The 19,236-nt window shown below is 26.5% G+C and overlaps 1 protein-coding gene across 2 annotated transcripts; it reads left to right on the forward strand.

Moving 5' to 3' along the window:
* Positions 1-6,044: 6,044 nt before the first annotated feature.
* On the forward strand, positions 6,045-17,568 carry LOC107450337 (protein yippee-like 5). 2 transcript variants are annotated; one of them, XM_043040671.2, is made up of 3 exons: positions 6,045-6,352; positions 6,580-6,747; positions 13,083-17,568. In XM_043040671.2, the coding sequence occupies exons 2-3, from the start codon at positions 6,587-6,589 to the stop codon at positions 13,279-13,281; spliced, it is 360 nt and encodes a 119-aa protein (XP_042896605.1). In that variant the 5' UTR covers positions 6,045-6,352; positions 6,580-6,586; the 3' UTR covers positions 13,282-17,568. The 2 variants fall into 2 exon arrangements, with proteins under 2 accessions (XP_042896605.1, XP_071044034.1); XM_071187933.1 differs by having other exon boundaries at positions 6,049-6,148.
* The last annotated feature ends 1,668 nt before the right edge of the window (positions 17,569-19,236 follow it).

A 19,236-nucleotide genomic window follows, 5' to 3' on the forward strand; every position in this document is an offset into this window, starting at 1 on the left:
AACCTGAAGTGTAAAATGACACACCTTAGGTTGTTGAATAAATACTTCCACAAGTGTAAAAAAATATACTTCAGGCTGAAACATATATACCTCTGGAGGTATATTTAAGGTATATTTGAGGTTGATTTTGAGGTATTCATTTGCACCCTTTTCAACCTTTACGACGTATTTAAACAACAACCTCTTTTATACCTTTAAAATATACCTCGTTTATACCTCATTTATACCTCGATTTTTTCATAAGGGGTCACAGTATATTTTTCATTACAATCACTTTTTATTTCATTTTATGCTCTTTTAATAACTAATACTTTTTTCTTATAATTGTTTGAAAACATAAGCCAGAGAATAATGAAGGATATGGAATTGAATTTCTCCTAAATATTTTGAATTCACCAATGTATTTTTCTGAATAACTAGGTCAGAAAAAGCTATCCATTAAAGCTATATTAATCAGTTTTCAATAAAACATTCTTACAAGTGAAACTTGGGAATAAGTTTTGAAGTTTCACTAAAATTTTAATTTTTATATTCTTAATTTTTATATTCATCTTATTTTATTTATCGTCCATAGATAAAAACAAATATTAAGAAAAAGGTTTTATAATTAAGCTATAACAACATTTCTAGCAAGTTTTCTTTTTCTTACATAATTTGATTTTTCTTCCATATTTAGTATGATAAAAGAAAGCTTATCAGGATGTCCCAGTGAAAGCGAAGACAAAAATTTTTACCCCGCCACATACACTCAAACCTGTTGTCAATCATAGAAAAGAAAAATTGAAAACGTAATTTTATTTATTTATTTATTTTTTTTTAAGATAATGATAAAACTGTCTCTGAATCTTTTTTTTTTCTTCAGAGTATGTACATTAACAAGTTTTTGCCTGAAAGCTAGTATGTAAATTATCAAGTATCTTTTTTTTAAAGTTTATTTCATTCCTTCTACTCTTATATTAAAACTTATTTAATCCACATAATTTTGATATTTATTCTAACTTAAAAACTAAAATATTTTAATGGTATTAAGTTGCGAATTTCCTCAATAATCATAAAGTGCAAAAGTAGAATGAAATTAAATCACTATAAATAATAGTAAATGATAAAGTTGTAACGAATTGCTGTTCCTGAAAGCTGTAAAGCATTTAATGATAAGTGTTTAATTAAAAAGTTTAATTATCTTATGATTAAATTTCTGTATGGATAAGTTAAACGTATTTTACTGCATTCGAAATATAATTTTCAAAAAGAAAATTTTAAAAATTTATGCTTTATTTTTAACCTTTTGTTATTATTATTATTTTATTTTATGATTACTTTATTTTATAATTATTTCCTTTTTTTAGCTAGCCATCAGCAAATTAAGATTCATTTACAACAGCAAATAAATTTAATATGATCACGGCAAAACGAAAGAAAAAAACATCAAAAATTAAATGAAATAGATATCACAAGATATTAAATGTTTTGCTGCCTTTATACAGATACTTCATCTTGCCTAATTCAAGTGTACAATGCATGAAAAAAACTTTTTTTTTAAATTAATTTACATTGTAGTATTTTGTTAAAAACTTGTTCATTTTCATCCCCAGGAAGAAAAATACAATGATTCAGATCTTCTGCCCTAAAAAAATGCATTTTCCATTTTTCTCTTCCATGATCGTTGTGAATTTTCATTTTTTTCGCAATTGCAAAATTATACATTGTAAACAAAATAAAAAAAGAGAAAAAAGAAATGTTTAAAAAGAGTATTCCAAAAAAGAAAGATACATCATTCTTCTTCCTTTCTTTTTCTTTCTTTTTTTTGTTCATTTTTAATTTTTATATTACAAGTCACAAATTGCAATTTTTTTTAACTGTACATTTATGCACATTGATATAATTTTTAATTTAATAATTATCTCTTTTTTTCGGAATATTATGTTTTCAATCATTGTGTGTTACTGAATTGGATGTGATAAAATATCCGCCTTTAAATTTTTTTTTTATCAAACTCTTATATTAAACCCAACTCAGAAGACAAGGGTCACACTTTGCTTATTATAAGTCTTAAGTAAGAGTTTTGACTCACGCATATGCGCTCAAATCGTGATTGCATCTTTTGTAAACAAGGATTTTTTACCCCAAAAAAAATTTTTTTTAAGTAACGCAGACACGTTGCTGTCGGTCTACTTTGAGAGTAATTCAAGATTTTTTTTTAATTTTTATGTACCGTTAATTCGTGATAGGGACTTAAAACAATACAAATATTTTTTATACTTTTAATCAAACAAATTTTCAATTATAAAATACTCTTAACTGTTTGTTTTTTTTATTTCTAACAGGAGTATTTTTTTTTCACGTCCGATTTACCTTTGTGAATGTAAACAAATTATGCATTAGTAATTCGAAAGAGTTTCTTTTCTTCACGTGTCGCACAAATTTGTGAAAAGCTTGTTTGAATTCGAAATAATCACATTTATTAGGATCACCTGAAATATTGTTTGAATGAAGCTAAAAATGGCTAGTATAATATTAACCTATGAATATAATAGAATATCTTTTAAAATATATAGCTAATATTTAGAAAAAAATCTCAAAACATATTTTTAAAAAAAATATGCTTACTGAAAAACAGGGATAGTTTAACAACGAAGCACATTTTTCCTCATAATATTTTGAAAACATTACGAAGAAGCTAAAATAAAATTTTATATTTTGATCAATAAATATAGGGTTGCGTTGTTTCTGAATCTAAAATAAAATATCTATTTCATTTTATCTTTGATATTTCTTCAACAATTCAGAAATGTATACAGCAGCGAAAAATGTAAGATTTTTCGCTGCTGTCGATTCGACAGCATTTCGACATTTTATTTTTATATATCATTTTCAGAAAACTCTGTATTTTTAATCGGTGCATGTTATTAAATTATTTTTAGTAATAAATTCTTTGCAATTAAATGTTTGTTTTTTAGACTGTCTTGCATTGAGCAAAACTCAAAACACAAGGGTGTCAATTTCCTTTGCTTGTTAAGTAAGAGTCTCAAACTGACGCATATGCGTTCGCATCGTGCGTTCAGAACGGATCAGAATGATTATTACCACAAAATAGAAAGTATTCTGTTACAGTCTGTCTAGTCACAAAGGCTATTTGTGATTTTTTTATATTACAAATTTAAATAGTTTTAATACTTTAATTAAACGCGTTTTAACTTAAAAATGCTCTCAAGTTTTCTATTTAACGTCAAATTTACGTTTCGATTATTTTTTTTATTATTTACCATTATGCATGTTGCATGTCATGCAAAAATCATTCTTAAGAATTTTTTTTCATGTGCCACAAATTCTTGTTTTAGACTTTTTGAATTACAATTAATCGTTTTCATTAAGATAATCTAAAATATTATTTGACAGGAGCCAAAGAAGACTCGTCCTATAATAACCTATGAATATAACAGAATATATTTAGAAATACTTTACTAATATTTAATAAAGATTATCAAAACAGAGGAAGAAATAACATGCATAAGTTTTCCTTTCCCCCTACAATTTTTAATTTCTCATTTTACTATAGATATCTATTTTTAAATGTTCAAATGTCACACAAAAGATTTAGAAATAACTAAAACGTGTTTCTTATTCAAACATTTTTTTAATTAAATTTTAAGCAAATTTTTTAAAAAAATGATTTATATATTTTTTTAAAGTTAATCTTAAGAAATTTTGTTCCTAAAATACCTCGCATTATTTTCCAAAGGAAATTGTTGAGTATAATTCAGTATTACAGATATAAGAGCAAAAAAATCTTTTTATCTAGGAATATCTAAATGAAACTTTTCACAGTTTCAAAAGATGAACACAAAAAATGAAGAAAGAAATAATATGCTTCTTAATATGTAATATATAAAGTTATCAGTAATTTCATAATAATTCACAAAACGATTGTCATGTTATTAATATTATTCACATTATTTGCAATATACTTATTATAATTATTTATTATCAATCTCATTTATAACTTACCTCTTTTTCATTTTTTTAAAGGACAAGATTTTACAAAAAAAATAATAAAGATAACTTATCTACAAAGCACTTTTTTCACTAAATATTTTGAAAATATTGCAAAGTAGAAAAAATAAAATTTCGTAAAAATAAGGTGAAAATTACATTATAGATATGTGCCCAAAAATGCAAGCAAATTTGGATCAATAAAGTGTTCCGTTTCAATTCGATATAAGTTGTGTAAGAAATTAATTTATTTAATTGAATTCTTATATAAAAATATATATCTGCGAGGGGGGAAATTATGTCTGGGAAATATAGTCATAAAATAAATACATAAGTCAAATTTCAGAAATCTAAATTTCCAAATTCAGAAATCTAATTTAATCCCAACTTTAAAGACATCCTATTCGAAAGTTTGAAACACTTTTATGACTCAGTCCAGCAAAATCCATTGCCAGTTTTCAGGAGCATTCACACGAAATGTGATTGCCTCTTCTAAGATCTCCGTCAAGACAAAAAGTGAGCTTGATTGGTGAGTTTTTCGCGGAAGCTATATTTTACCGATCAGGTTTTCAAATTTCCTCCCCGTTGATTAGAGGTGTAGCAACAGCATTCAGTGTGAATGCTCTAGGTGTTGAAATGCGTCATCAGAATGAAATCATTTTTCTATTCCTAGTTCATTGTATGGTTGGGGCTTCCAATAAAAATTTAAACAAAAGCAAATCTCGAGCTCTGTACCTTCACGGCGTCTGGTTTGAAAGGTTACAGCTGCTTACTACAGCTTATTGTGCGAGGCGATATTTAAAAATTGATCATTTTGTTAGTAAAATATATAAATAATATAATTTCTGATCTCAAATCTGATGCATTTCATAGGATATTAATGATATTAAGTAATTCTGATGATTTTCAAGTAAAAATTTGCTTTAATTGCTTATATATATATTGTTATAAAAAGAAAACATGGTTGCAATGTTTAGAAAGAACTCGCTTTCTTGGCAGTCCTGAGGTGACTTTTTTCGACTTGTTTATTACTATATTTGTTCTTGTTGCAAGTAGTGCTCCATGCATATTTTAGGGTTAGTATATAGTTAGAATATCGAGACAAACTTTACTTTGCAAGTTATCATTTAGATTTATATTTTTAAGTTAGTATATTGTTGTCAAGGTAATAAGTGTTTTACAACGATTCTTATGCTAATATTAATTTTAAGTTTTTATTAACTCTCGAACCACATATATGTTTACGGTCTTTTTATCACTTATGCTTATTGTTATGCAACTACATGTACTGTATTCAATATTTACTGCTTTTTTTAAAATTATTTATTGCGAACACATGGAGCGGAATGGCCCCAATACGCTCTGCATAGAGCAACCCGGAAATACGGGTGGTAAAGAGCCGGCAGCTCTCTTTAATGTAGAAAACACCAACCATAGTTGTGAGCTTGTGGAATGAATTTTAACATGAAACACTCACCAAACAGATTTACATTCACATCTCCAAATTCATACATATCATTTTTGATGAGCAATGAAAATGGACATGTATACATTAGGGATAGAATGATCCACCCATTTTATGTCATGTTTATAAACATAATCTAATTAAATTCGCAATCGCAACACTCGGATATGCCATCTGGGATTCTTATCTTGACCCTCCTTCTCCTCTTTTCAGTTGTATAGAGATGTGCTACGATATTTTCCCATTCCATAATATTTTTTTTGTATTTCATTGGCTAAACTATTTTCCAAAATTTCCGCGATGGTTTCTTTTAGAACTATGTTTAATGCAGTTTTCAGTTCCATAAAGTTTATTGATTTAAAAGTTGTTCATTTATTTGAAAATCAAGCGAGAAACTGAAGTACTTCCTTCTCTTATAACTATCCAGATGCTATTCGTGAGAACATGTTATTGCCATAGTTAAAGAATTCTGCCTTGCGTCACCTATAGCCCATTTCGATTGCAAATAAAGTAGTTGTTAGAGTTTTTGAAATTGATTCGTTAATAAAATAAAGTCTTATTTTGATCAACTCAACTCGAAATCTGAAAGCAGTAAATTAAACTGCGCTTGCGCGTTTACCTCCAGCATGCGGACATTTAATTGGACAATTGTTTTTGTTTACGTCCTGAAGCAATGTTATGACACAACAGCTGGTGAATTTTACTCAATTTTAAAACCAGTTTTGTTGCTTTAGGAATGAATTTGTCATTTTTCCTCTAATGTTCTCAATGTGACTTATATTCGAACTAAATTTAATAAATGATTCGCAGCATTTTTGCTCCTGAAACAAAAATTGTTTCATCTGGCATTCCTGTTCTTTAATATTTTGAATCTGCTTTGTAAAAAATAACTATAAGGTTGTTCAATTTTTTACCTACTTTCATTATTTTCATACTATGTTGATATGCAGCGCATTATTTTAGCATTTTAACTAAAATGCATGTCTCTTTCAAATAGCATAATATCCAATAATTTGTAGTAACTAACGCAACAGTTATGCTCAACTTGCAATCTCAATAAGTTTTTAATTTATATTTTTTATTTCTATTTGTGTAATGTTCTCATATATAATTTTTTTTTTAAGAATTAAAATGGGCCGGATATTTCTGGAACATATTGGTGGCTCCAGAATGTTTTCTTGTGCTGGCTGTGATACAATATTAACAAACAGGAATGAATTGATCAGTACAAGATTTACTGGTGCTACTGGACGTGCTTTTCTCTTCAACAAAGTTGTTAATTTAACTTATAGGTAAATATGCTACTTATGGATTTACCAATTTGATTACAAAAATGTAGCATCTAAACCTTTTGCTGAATAAAGAACTGTTTATCTGTTAAATTACATATTTAATTCCTTAAGATTATTCATATTGTATATTCAACATTAAAGTGGTCTTAAAAGCTTAATGATTTATATTCCTATTATTATTAGTCTCTAGTTCAATTTTTGTTATTTTAACAATTTATTTTGTTTTTATTTAACTTCGTTTTTGTTGGGAACTGATTATTTTATTGGAGAAAAAAGTTACCCAATTTCTTCTCATTTTTTTTACATTATGTTTGCTTAATTGTTTTATAAATGTTGTAACATAAGTTTTATTTTGTAGCTAAGAACCCAGAATGGATATTTAATTTAAGCAAGAGTAAAAAACTGCAAATTAAAGCATTGTATAACAGTTATACAGTTAACTTGTTGAAAATTGAAAAACTTATAAATCTAAATCTTAAAAACTAATGTATCCAATGATGTTAAAATGTGTTAAAGAAAATGTTACTTTAAATCAGTAGTTTTCTGCTCGATTTAAACAATAATGCCACTTTTTCACTTTAATTTTACTTATGAATTATTTGTAAATTTTCTCATCAGCTAAAGCAAGATTGATATTTTTAATCTTAAAAATTATAAAAGTAGCAAAAAATTATTATTTACCTACTTTTATCTATAAAATATATTTTATCAGATTTGAAAAACAGAAACTTATTATTCATTGCTGAAAACAGCTAATGAAATTCTTAAAAATAAATAGATAATGTTCAGTGCTTTAGTTGTAGCCAGAAATTTTATTAAGAAATCTTACGCAACAATGTAATTTCACGAAATAGTATAAACTTAGGAAGTTAAAAGGAATTTTCTTTTTTAGTCAGATTCCTTTTTTACACTTCCTTATTTTAACAGATTTCATTAGAGTTGGTTGGAGCTAATAAGACCAAAATTTAAATTCTCTTTGTTATATTTTATCTCCAAAGATCCATTATCAAATATATTGTTTTTTTTTTGGTGTCTGTTTATAAATATTTTTCTTAAATCTTTTAAAATTATTAACTAACTAGTTGTCCTAAAATAAACATGAACCCAAATTTATTATTATGAAAATAGGAAATTTCTGTGTGTGTTAACATACTTTATAATAGCCTTCTTATTTTAAGTACCATGCATTCAAACTGCATCCTATAATAATATTATGCATTTTATTTATTTATTTGTGATAAAGGATTCTAAATATTCTTATTCATTGCTTATGTAATACATAGCAAAGTCTTATTTAAAGGAGAGAAGAATTGGACAATTCTCTTAACCCACTGGTGGTTTAGAAAATGGTCAATATTGGGAGTGTGTTACTGTGCTATACACTTTTTCCCCATCTAAAAACATGGAAGAACGGGTTTTGCAATGCAGAAAAGACTGCTGGTCAAAATACGACTTTTTACGTGCAGAACCGTCAGTGGGTTAAGGACTAAAAATCCTGATGAAAAATTTAGTGTTTTTAATGTTGTTGTTTTTTAAGAAAATTGAAAAGAATTCTTTTTTTTTGTGTCTATAAAAACTGCAGTTGTAAATAATAGCTCTTAAAGAATGTTATAAAATATGAAAAAAAATTTTTTTTTAAGGTTTGAGAAAAGGGTCCACAATAAATTTTGTCCAAAAGTTCGTAAAACCCATTTCTAGCCTTGTACATTAACATGCTTATCTTGTTTGATGATTCTTGCCTCCATATTTTTAGGAAAGATGTTGACCTGTTTTAGTGTTTTGATTTTGTCATAATTATGAGTTATATTTTTCTGAAATATGAGAAACTGTTCTGATATGAAACTGTCAAAAAGAATTTTGCTGTTGCTATAAGCATAATATTGCGAAGCTTTAGGAAACTTTTAATTTTATTTAAAGGTTTGCTATAAAAGATTTTTTTTTATTTCTTTGATGAAGACGAAATTGAAAATTTAGAAAAATTCAACTGTTTTAGTTTTGTCCTTGAGAGCAGTAGAGGATTAGAGGTTGATGTTAAAAACAGAGTCATCTATGCAAGAACATCTTTTAAAAACTTCAAACAATTTCTGGAAGTCAATGAACATTCAATACAAAATAAAAAATAAATATCTATTAAACAATAGTCACAAAAGTTTAATTATATTGCTCTGAAACATTGTGTTTTAGAAAGTCAGGCATTTAAAAATTTGAGGTTTTCTAAAATAACTAACTCAGAAAAGTTTTCAAAATCTTTTTGCCTGTTAAGATTTAGTTACAAAATAATATTTAAAAAAAAAACCTAACTATAATATAAGATGAAATAAAAGAAGGTGGGAATGGACAGCACATATTGAGAATGCCAAGAAAAAAATTACTGCACATTTCTCTTTCTTGAGCCCCTGATGGTAAGAGAAAAAAGGTTAGACCGAGAATAACTTGGCAGAGACAAATAAATGCAGAATTTAAAAGAGAAAAATGTAAAGACGAAGAAACCAGATCCGAGCCGAATTGCAGGTTGCATTGGGAAGTAGGTTGAATGCCTCATACGCCAAATGGCTGTAAAGAACCTAAGGGTGGCTTCATGTCGAATGCAACAGAGAAACACGATTTTACTTCCTTGTTACAGTGTGTCTGTTGCAAGTACCTTCACACCACATGTCACAACAAACCTTTTTCCTGGCTATCATAAGAGCAGGCGCGCTTTTCTTCTGTATCTAGTTTTTGTTTCATAGCTAATTTTATTGTTATATTTTTGTATTTATATTATTATTTTTTATATTTATATTACTATATGATATCATTACACGCTTCCTCATAAATTTCCGAAATAAGTTTTGCGCCACATTTTTACAAATGTTGTATCAATAATTTATGTAAAATAAATTTTTTTTGTTGATCAGTATAATTACATGTATTTTTATTTTGTTAAAAATATAAATTAATGGAATATTAAATAACTCAAATAAATAAAGTTAGGAGAAATGAAAAACTTAAATTATACGCTGTTTTATCAAAAGTCTTGTTAGGAAAAATATTTTTTCAAAACATTGTTGTGTACAATATTTTGAATATTACAAATATATTTAGTTTGCAACATTATATTTTGTATAGTAGTGATAAAGAGGATTTTATTTCTATATACAAATGCCCCAATATAGTTTTTTTCTTACGCTGACCGGACTGTGTAAGGGTCAGGGAACTGACCTTGCATCAGAAAGGTTCTGGATTCGAATCCCGGTCGAGGCATGGATGTGCTTTCATTCTCTGTACTATCTGCCCTTACTATGGGAGCAACGTTGAACCACATTTTAAGGAGCTTCTGAAAGAGTGGCCAATAAATCTGTCCTGTGAATGCCTGAATTAAGGAAATGTTAGGCAACATGTGGGCATTGGAAATTAAAAAAGAAAAAAAAAACTTTTTTTCTTACATTCGCAAGTTGATAGGAATTTCTGAGTTTAATATTTCACTCTAAGGAATTTACGAGTGGAGCCACTTGCACAACTTCACTCTGAATTTTAAAATGGATACCTTTTATTATTTAGTGACCCTTTACAATGTGACCATCAGATACTACTTTATGAGAAGTACAGGATTGTGTTGGTGCTTTTCTTTTTTTCATTTATGCTTTACTTTTGCAAAAATTGTAAAAAAAGAAAAAGGATTACATCTTGTTTTAAATGTGCTAGATCTCTTTCCTGCTGAATGGTACAGTCACATATAGACAGGAAATATTCAGTCTGGCGTAACCACTGGTAGCTATATTCTATAACACTCCAAACAGAAATGCCTGGAAGATTGGTTATTTTACTTCAACTATCAATGATAGGCATATTAAGCCCATAGCATAACAGAGAAATATGATGAAAATTTTATTTATTTCTGTTCTTGAATCAGGTTCGTTTACTTATTGAAGAAAAATTCTAAATATGTTCCTAATTTCCTTGATTATTTAAACTCCTGAAAGTTCCTCTGTGTAATAAAATCATAGTATTAATTTATTTCTGTAAAAATATTTCAGTCGGAAAAAAATCATTTTTTTTCATCATTTTTATATGTACCCAATTTTATCCGATCATGATAAACATTAACAGGTTTTTGCATACTTCCATAGAATAACAAATATACACTAAAAAATATAGCTTTTTTGCATTAAAAATGTGTTATATTTTAAGCTAAAGATCAATTTGATTTAATGCAATTAAAAATTTAAACAATTCTGTTTATCAAGTTGCTTATGAAAAGAAAATATATAGACCCGATTTTGTATTGCCGTAATTATAAAATTACTGTTTGTTCTTCAAGAAAAAGTATGATTGAAAAATAATTAATTAAAAAATAGTACTTTCTAATCTTTTAGCAACGTTTCATGGCCGCCACCTTTTCCTTATTTCGCAGAAAATTTTGTTTTTATTTTTTAATGATATCAAGAGTAATGCTTAAATTTGGTTCAATAAAATCAATTTAAAGTTATCTTTACTTGTATAAAAGGAATTAATTTAAAGAGCTTGATATTTGAGTGTCAGGTTATGTTCTAGCAAAATTCATAAATAATTCTCTGTACAATTGACTATCAATAGTCATTTTACTACCATTTGAGAACATCTGAAAAGAAGAACAAAACAAAAAAAGTAAACAGATATGTATTTAAATATATGTACTGTTCATGTGTGCGTGAATAATTAAAAATGTGTAAAATAAACTCATTGATGAAAAAATGTATGCAACTAGTTTTTAGCAATTAATTTGAAATACTTTTTGAGAATTAAATATTAAAAAAAAGGCGTTTCTTCAATGCATTTTTGATATTTAACAAAACGCCCACAAATAGTTTAAACCTAAGTGAGCTTAGCAGATCAATTCCACTTAAAAATTTTGAAAAATTCAGCTTCGCCAACAAAATGGAATTTATGAAGTTAGAAACATTGTTTCTAATTCAATACCATCAATATTCTAAATCAAATATTTTTGAAAATTTTTAATCAATGCTTTTCAAAATGTATATTATCTTATATATATTTAAAAAAATTTCAACTAAAATTTATATAAATAAAAACATTTGAGATAAATTTTTGTATTAAAATTTTTTTTTAAATATGTATATGTGAAAAATATCTTTCAAATATATTAAAATATTTTATATAAAAATAAGTTACTATGTTCTGAATGATGTAAATATTAAAATCATGTGTGATTTTATGGTATTTTCTTTTTGAGATTAGAAATATAAATGAATTGGATTGATTCTCTGAGTGTTCAACAGCAACAAAAATTAAACCCTATCCAATTCTTGAAACCAGTGTGACGGTGATCGCTGGTTGTTACAATGGAGGGAGGAAGAAAGAAGTGTGCGTGTGTTAAGTCACGACTACATGTGATTTGTTGCTATTGCAGTCGGTATAAAGGCCTCTTAAGTATCCAATTAATAATAATTGTTGTAAAAGATAGGTAAATGTTGTAAAAGTATGCTAGAGTTGCAATTCATTATAGCAGATAAACTTGTCATTAAGGGGACTTGTAGTTATTAGCAAATAAACGTATTTTAATGTTAAAATGTCAATAACAATGCTAAAAAATTAAATAGACATATTTTTCTTTTATTTCGAACAACTATTTTAATATAAAATGTCTAAAATAGACTACTTTTGCGTATATTTGTCGAAAGGATTTCATGAAAAGCAGAAATATTTGAACAAGTTTCCAAATCATGACAAGTTTATGTAAGAAGAAATAGTGCAATACTTTCTGAACCATGAACAGAGTAATAACAATAACAGAGTTACAGTGAATGTTAATAGTTGTCAAGAGCAAAATAAGGGGATGTCATCAACAAAAATCACATTCTTTTGAAGTGCATGACTGGATTTCTAAAAATAGAACTTCTATTTTGTTAGGAGGAAGATTACTTAGTTGCTGCAAACATTACTTAATAAAAATAAGGAGTTAAAATTATTTGAAGGAAATGATGTTTATTTTTTGCTTTTCTGTATTGATATTAAAAGTAAATAAATATGTCTCCTGTTTAAACCATTTTTGCATATCACTCAGTCAATCAGAATGAAAATTTATTTCTCTTAAAGTGATTGAAAGCTAGTAGATTTTAACTCGTTATAGACATAAAATTTTTGTACATTTACTATTAGGAATTTGATGTTAATGTGGAAACTCGTAATGGTGAACTTCTCATAATATGCCATGCTTGTTATCTGATAATTTTACTGTATTTTTTGCAGAACTTACTATCAATAAGCAAGTTCAGAACATTGCATTTTTATCTTTAGTTCCTATTTTATTTTTTATATTCAGTACACTTTTTGTTCATTTATCTTTCTTCATTTAGTGAAGTACAAGATCGAGTTATGCTAACAGGACGACACATGGTTCGAGATGTGTCATGTAAAAACTGTGAAGCTAAACTTGGCTGGATATATGAGTTTGCTACTGAGGAAAATCAGCGTTACAAGGAAGGACGTGTAATACTTGAACGAGCTTTAGTTACAGAAAGTGATGGTGTTGATGATTATATTGGAAATCATTAAAAAGTGGGAGAACTAACAAAATTGTCCTCTTGCTACTTTTCTAAGTGTACATATTGAAAATACTATTTTTGTGTTAAAAACTTGTCTAACTTAAAAGGAATGAAATTGTGGGGAAAATACATAAGTATTCTTTGGTATTTATTAATCATTTATGTATAATAACCATTTGTCATATTATTTTTATTTAATATAGTTTTAAACTAATCTTCACTGGTGAGTGGACTGTTGCAGAATAAAGTGTCATCTTGTTCTCTAGCACTTATTGCTATTTTTTCATAAAATAACGCAAATAATTTAGCTTCCAGCTTTTTAACAATGATTATTGTTCATTTTTGTGCATCATTTTTGTCTTTTAAAATAATTGTGTTGTTTTTAATAATCTTTCTTTTTTGGTTGACCTGTTATTCAAACATATTTAAATATTCATTTTTTCAGTCAATTTGTGATTTTATTATTGTTTCTGAAGTCATTACCAATTAAAAGTTCAAGAAGTGCATACAGTTTCTAAATTTACAACTATTAAAATTATTTTTAACTAGTTAATACTCATAAATAGTTACTTTTTAGTGACTGTACCAGATCAAAATTCAGTCCTTTTAATCAAGTTTCTTATAGTTAAGATCACAATGTGACAATGAAAAAATAAACCGGTCTGCCATGACCAAGCAATAACAAATTGTGCACATATTACTGTAAGTGTTATTTTTTAAATTCCAGTATAATATATTACATACTTATTATTTCTAGCATTTCATGTTTGTTTAATTATAAAGAAAAAAAATACTAATCTACTCATTGTAGCATTTATTAGTCTTAAGTTTAAGACAGAAGATGTCAAAGGTTCAATATTTTCAAGACTATGATGTTAACCCAAAGGAATGTCTTGTTTTTCTTTCTTTTCTTTTTTTTTACACTACAATCATAATTTTTCAGTTCATCCCTGCATATTTCTTGATTTCATTTATTCTACTGAGCACTGTATGGAAACTGGTACAAGGTAGACTTTCCATTGCTATTTCTTCCTAGCTTCATGTACACTTAAGCCATTTCGTTTCTTTCATTACATTAATACTTTGATTTTTGATGCAAGCTATTATCTTCTGATTCCTCTTTATCATACCCATTATACATTTCTATGTGTGAGTCATTTATGTGTGTGAGTTCTCTGAAGCATTTTTAATGTTCTAGTACAGATCTTTGTTCCATATGTAAAACATGCTAAATCAATAGATCAATAGCATGTAGCTATTGAAAGTTTTATATTTCTTTTGTTATCGAATATGTATGAGAATTTTATTTATTATAAAGCATTTTATTGTGTTACTTTGGAAAGACTCTATTAAGGCGGGATATAGCCATCCTAAAAATTTCTTGAAAAATGTTTAGTAAAAACTGAAAGAAAAAGGAAATATAATGCACTTGCTGGTAAATAAGTACAATATAATTTAAACCTTACCATTTCTAACTAAATCACTTTAAGAAAATATAACTCACTTTAAGATTTTTTTTAAATTTGTATTTTACTTTATAAATAAAAACAATATGTTTATTGGAATGGAATCTTGTGATTTTTTTTGAGGACTAGTTTCAAAATTATTAAAATTTAAAATTTCATTATTTTTTTTAAAAAACGAATTTTATTATACGTTTGTTTTCAAATTTTTTATTTTAAAAATCTCTTACCAATAGATTCAGAAAAGTACATCTCTATGCTTATGTTTTTAAAAATACTGTGGGGCCAAGATCACCTGAAACTTTTTCTAGTAAGCATTTTATTTGATCATAACAATACAAGGAAAAAATATCTTGGATATTATATCCAACTGTTGTATTGTGTTGTTGTAAGGAGATCTCAAACTCTTAACTGACTGAATGTTTCATGTTTGTGCAAGTTTGCATAGAAGTACACAACTTTCTCATAGATTTAAACTTTGGAGCACTGGTTTTTTAAAAGGAAAAACTACAAGTGAAAAGATGTCATTATCAGAATGTTCAGTTGGTTAATTTTGAGTATCTGAGTGCACCATTGCGTATTGATATTTAACATTAGTTTTTATTTGAGAACAGTTCTCAAATGAATTTTTTCTAAAAACAGAAAGTTCTCTTTGATATGTTTTTGAAAATGTTTAGAAATAAGATATTGTTTAAGTATTCTTTTTGCTTTGTAGCATTCTAAATTAGAATTTAAAACTATGCACTCTTTAAGCAAATCACAAGTGTTATTAACTAAAGCTATTTTTTTCATTGTTGAAATATTTATATTTATCGAGGGAAAAAATGGCAGTGCAAAAGTAAGCCATCTTTAAGTAAGTATTAATCTTTTAACTTCAGTTTAGTTTGTATAATAACTTAGTAAAAAAAAAAAAAAATTCCTGTATCTTAAATGACTATATGTTGCATGTTTTGAAAATTTTAAAATTGTTGAAATTAATTAAATTTTGTATAATATGTTTGGTAGAATGTTACATATTTTCTTTAGAATTTGTATTATAAAGCCAAAATTCTTGCAGTGCATTTATTTAAAACAAATGCTTTGAAAGTTATCATGATTTTACCATTTGATGAAAGTAATTTTTTAGTAGCTTTGAAGTATTTAATGTGTTTACAAAGTATTATAGAATTTATTTATTTGATCTTTAGTTTTTACTGAAGAATTACTGTCTGATATGCAAATAAAAACATGCCACATGAAATATGATTTTTCATTTGGAACTTTATATGCAAGTTCAGAAACTGGCTTTTAAAATAAAAATTCCATTTAGACACTTTGAAGTCCGAACTGATAATTTCCCAAACTCACTTCCTTAACATTAGATCTATAAAAGTACTAACATTTATAATAATTTTTAATATTATCTTCAAGTATTTTATACTTGAAAAAATATGAATGACTACACTTAGTGATTGTAAATGCAGGAAACTATTTAGCAGTAAAGATTAAATAATATTTATTTTGAATTTTTATGTTTTACTATGTCTCAAAACTTCTAAAATGATTGGCATATTAACATATAATTCTATAACAGCATTATCCAAATTAGTTTTTTTTTTATTAAAAATTATATAGATCGTATGTATACTTTTTTTTTACTTTAAAAATTTGTACTTTTTTAATTTAATTTTTCATTAATATTAATTTTACCTTACATTTTATTTTCTGACATTTTCTCAAATTGGTCAATTTATCAAAAATGGAAAATGTTTTTTCGCTCTAATATATCTTATATACAAGTTACCTATCTAATCATATAGGATTTTTGATAAATAAGTTTATCAAAAATGGAAAATATTTTTTCTCTCTAATATATCTTATATGCAGGTTCCCTATCTAATCATATGGGAAAACTTGTTTATTTATGAGAGGAAGAGAGTGAATGTTACTTTCTAAGTACAGTTTTGTCAGAGGGTTAATAATTTGTTTTCTATAAAAATAAGCTTGCATTTTTGATTAAAAAAAATATAAAAAAACTATAGTTCTGTTTCCTGAGTATATTTAAATTATTGTGAAAAGACCAAAAACTGACAGCTCAGAAAATATTAAATATTTAATCATTAATTACTTAAGTTATTAATGATTATGTTAATTACTTATATTTGTCATAAAAATTCCATAAATATATTTTGTCAATTTATGATTTATATCCACACCAATATTTGATTCTGCCTCAACCCTCTCTGTGTATCTAAAAATTGTTTGCATGTTAAGGCTTAAATTAAAAATTTAGAAATAACAATGTTTAATTCTTAGAACTGCCATGTACGAGAATTATTATTCTTGAAACAACGAAAAGTAACATTATTTTGTGTACCTTTGTTTCACTTTCCATGAAGAAAATTGACTAGAAACTATTAATTTCATGATTTTATGATATACAGTATGAGCTTCTTTGTTATATAATAAATAAATATGAATTATATATTTTTAGTCCTGCCATGGCAATTAACTTTTTACTTTTGCATAGTAATATGAATTTTTATGATTGTCACTTTTTCAGCTTGTCTGTAGCAGTGGTGCATATAATTTCACTATTTATTTCTTTTTCATTTTGACACTGCTAGTAAAGTATTTATCTAGTTGCGTTTTGTACAGAATTGATTTTATTAATGTTGTTGCATGTTGTCTAAATTTAAATCATTGCTTTTAAATTTTGTTATTTCCAAGTTGAATAGATTTAATAGTTGCCTATTGATATACATCAAGAGTTATAAATTCCACAATTTATAACTTATACAGTTTGTTTATTTCATCAATGTGGTTTCTTTACAAATAAATAGAAATAAAATATTGATGTGTAACCTTATTGCTAAGTACACCTCAATTTTAAATTGATGAATTTTTAATTCTCCAAATGCTCAATCTCAGATTATTACACAAAGTATGACCTAGGTAAAATCCTAAATTCATATGATAAAAACAGGAATGTAATTCTTTTCCTTTTAGAACAACTTCACTACTAACGAACACAATAACATTGTTACACAATATTGGTCAAAAATAAGATACATCTCACAGGTTTTGGTTACCTTCATCAGAGTAAACCTTACTGGTCATTTCCTTTGTTTTTGTATTAAACTCAATTTATAATATTTGATTTTCTCACCTTGAATATGTTAGGTTTTTTCAGTTTGGCTCAATGTAGTCAGTGGGGATTGAGATTCAAACAAAAAATTAAGTTTATTGACATTAAGTAGACAAATACATACAAATGTAAAAAAGAAAAACTTTGTAGCAATCTTTCCTTGGGGGTGACTACAATCTTCCCCAGCAAGAAGGATTTTACTTTTTGATACAATTAACAATACATATAAAAATATTTATTCTCTCATATAATTTCATATTAAACTTATTTTTCCTAAGAGAGAAAATTAGCTTTTCAAATGTTACAGCTTTAGTTAAAAAATCAGAATTGTTATCATCAGTATTGTAGTAAACAGTTTTTAATTTTTTCTCTTCAATCATATTTCTTAAAAAAAAGGAAATTTAAGATTTACATGCCTAGTTTTGTTAGAAGACTTACAATTATTCAACCAGCCAACAGCAGCTTGGCTATCTGAAAATATAGTAACAAAAGCATTAATAAATTTTTTACAGTTCATTTCATTTAACATGTTTTTATCCAAGTAAGTTCTCGAGTTGTGTCAGCTGCAGCAAATAATTCCGCTTCACATGTTAATAGTTGAACACATCTTTGTTTCCTACTTTTCTATGTTATAAGAGAATTACCTATCATAATTACACAACCTTAAAAACTTTCCTCCTTCTGCATTGCCACAAACTTGCATCCACACTACAGTTAAGAAAAACCTAATTCTTTACTATAAAACATGACCCTATCTTTTGAACCATTCATATTTCAAAACTCTTTTAGCCAAAACACAGTGCCTTTTTTGGGATGTTTAATAAATTAAGATAAATAATTAGTTACAAAAGCAATTGCTGGTCAGGTTCTATTTGTTAAAAACAAAAGTTCACCATCAATTTCCTGATAATCAGTCTGATTTACTAAATCATCAGTAGGATTAAAACATTTATTTTCATCTTTAGTTATGGGGTATTAGCTTTCTTACATTTTTCCAAACCATATTTTTTCATTGAAGATTCAATGTATTGAGTTTGAGATAAACTAATTCTATTTTCTTTTTGCGAGATCTCAATGCTCAAAAATTTTGAGTCATAAATTTTTTCTTATAATTCAAATGTTTGATTAAATTTTGAAGTGATATCCTTGTTCAATTTCAAATTATTAACAAATATTGCCAAATCATCTACATTTACACAAATTACACAAAAATCATTATCGTTAATTTTAATAAATATGCAATTGTCAGATGCAAGTTGAGTGAGTTCAATCTTTTTAAGTTCATTTTGTAACTTTATATGCCAATTTCTATCAGGTTAAGGTAGACCATAAATACTTTTATTTTATTTGCATACTTTATTTTTACCATATTTAT

This window comes from Parasteatoda tepidariorum, chromosome X1 (genome assembly GCF_043381705.1).
Source record: "Parasteatoda tepidariorum isolate YZ-2023 chromosome X1, CAS_Ptep_4.0, whole genome shotgun sequence".
NCBI classification, from domain to species: Eukaryota; Metazoa; Arthropoda; class Arachnida; order Araneae; family Theridiidae; genus Parasteatoda; species Parasteatoda tepidariorum.

Bases quoted from the DNA above. Each gene is read 5' to 3' on its own strand.
- LOC107450337 (XM_043040671.2), top strand. From the start codon at position 6,587: ATGGGCCGGATATTTCTGGAACATATTGGTGGCTCCAGAATGTTTTCT. The intron at 6,748-13,082 runs GTAAATATGCTA...TTCTTCATTTAG, and splicing joins GTTGTTAATTTAACTTATAG to TGAAGTACAAGATCGAGTTA.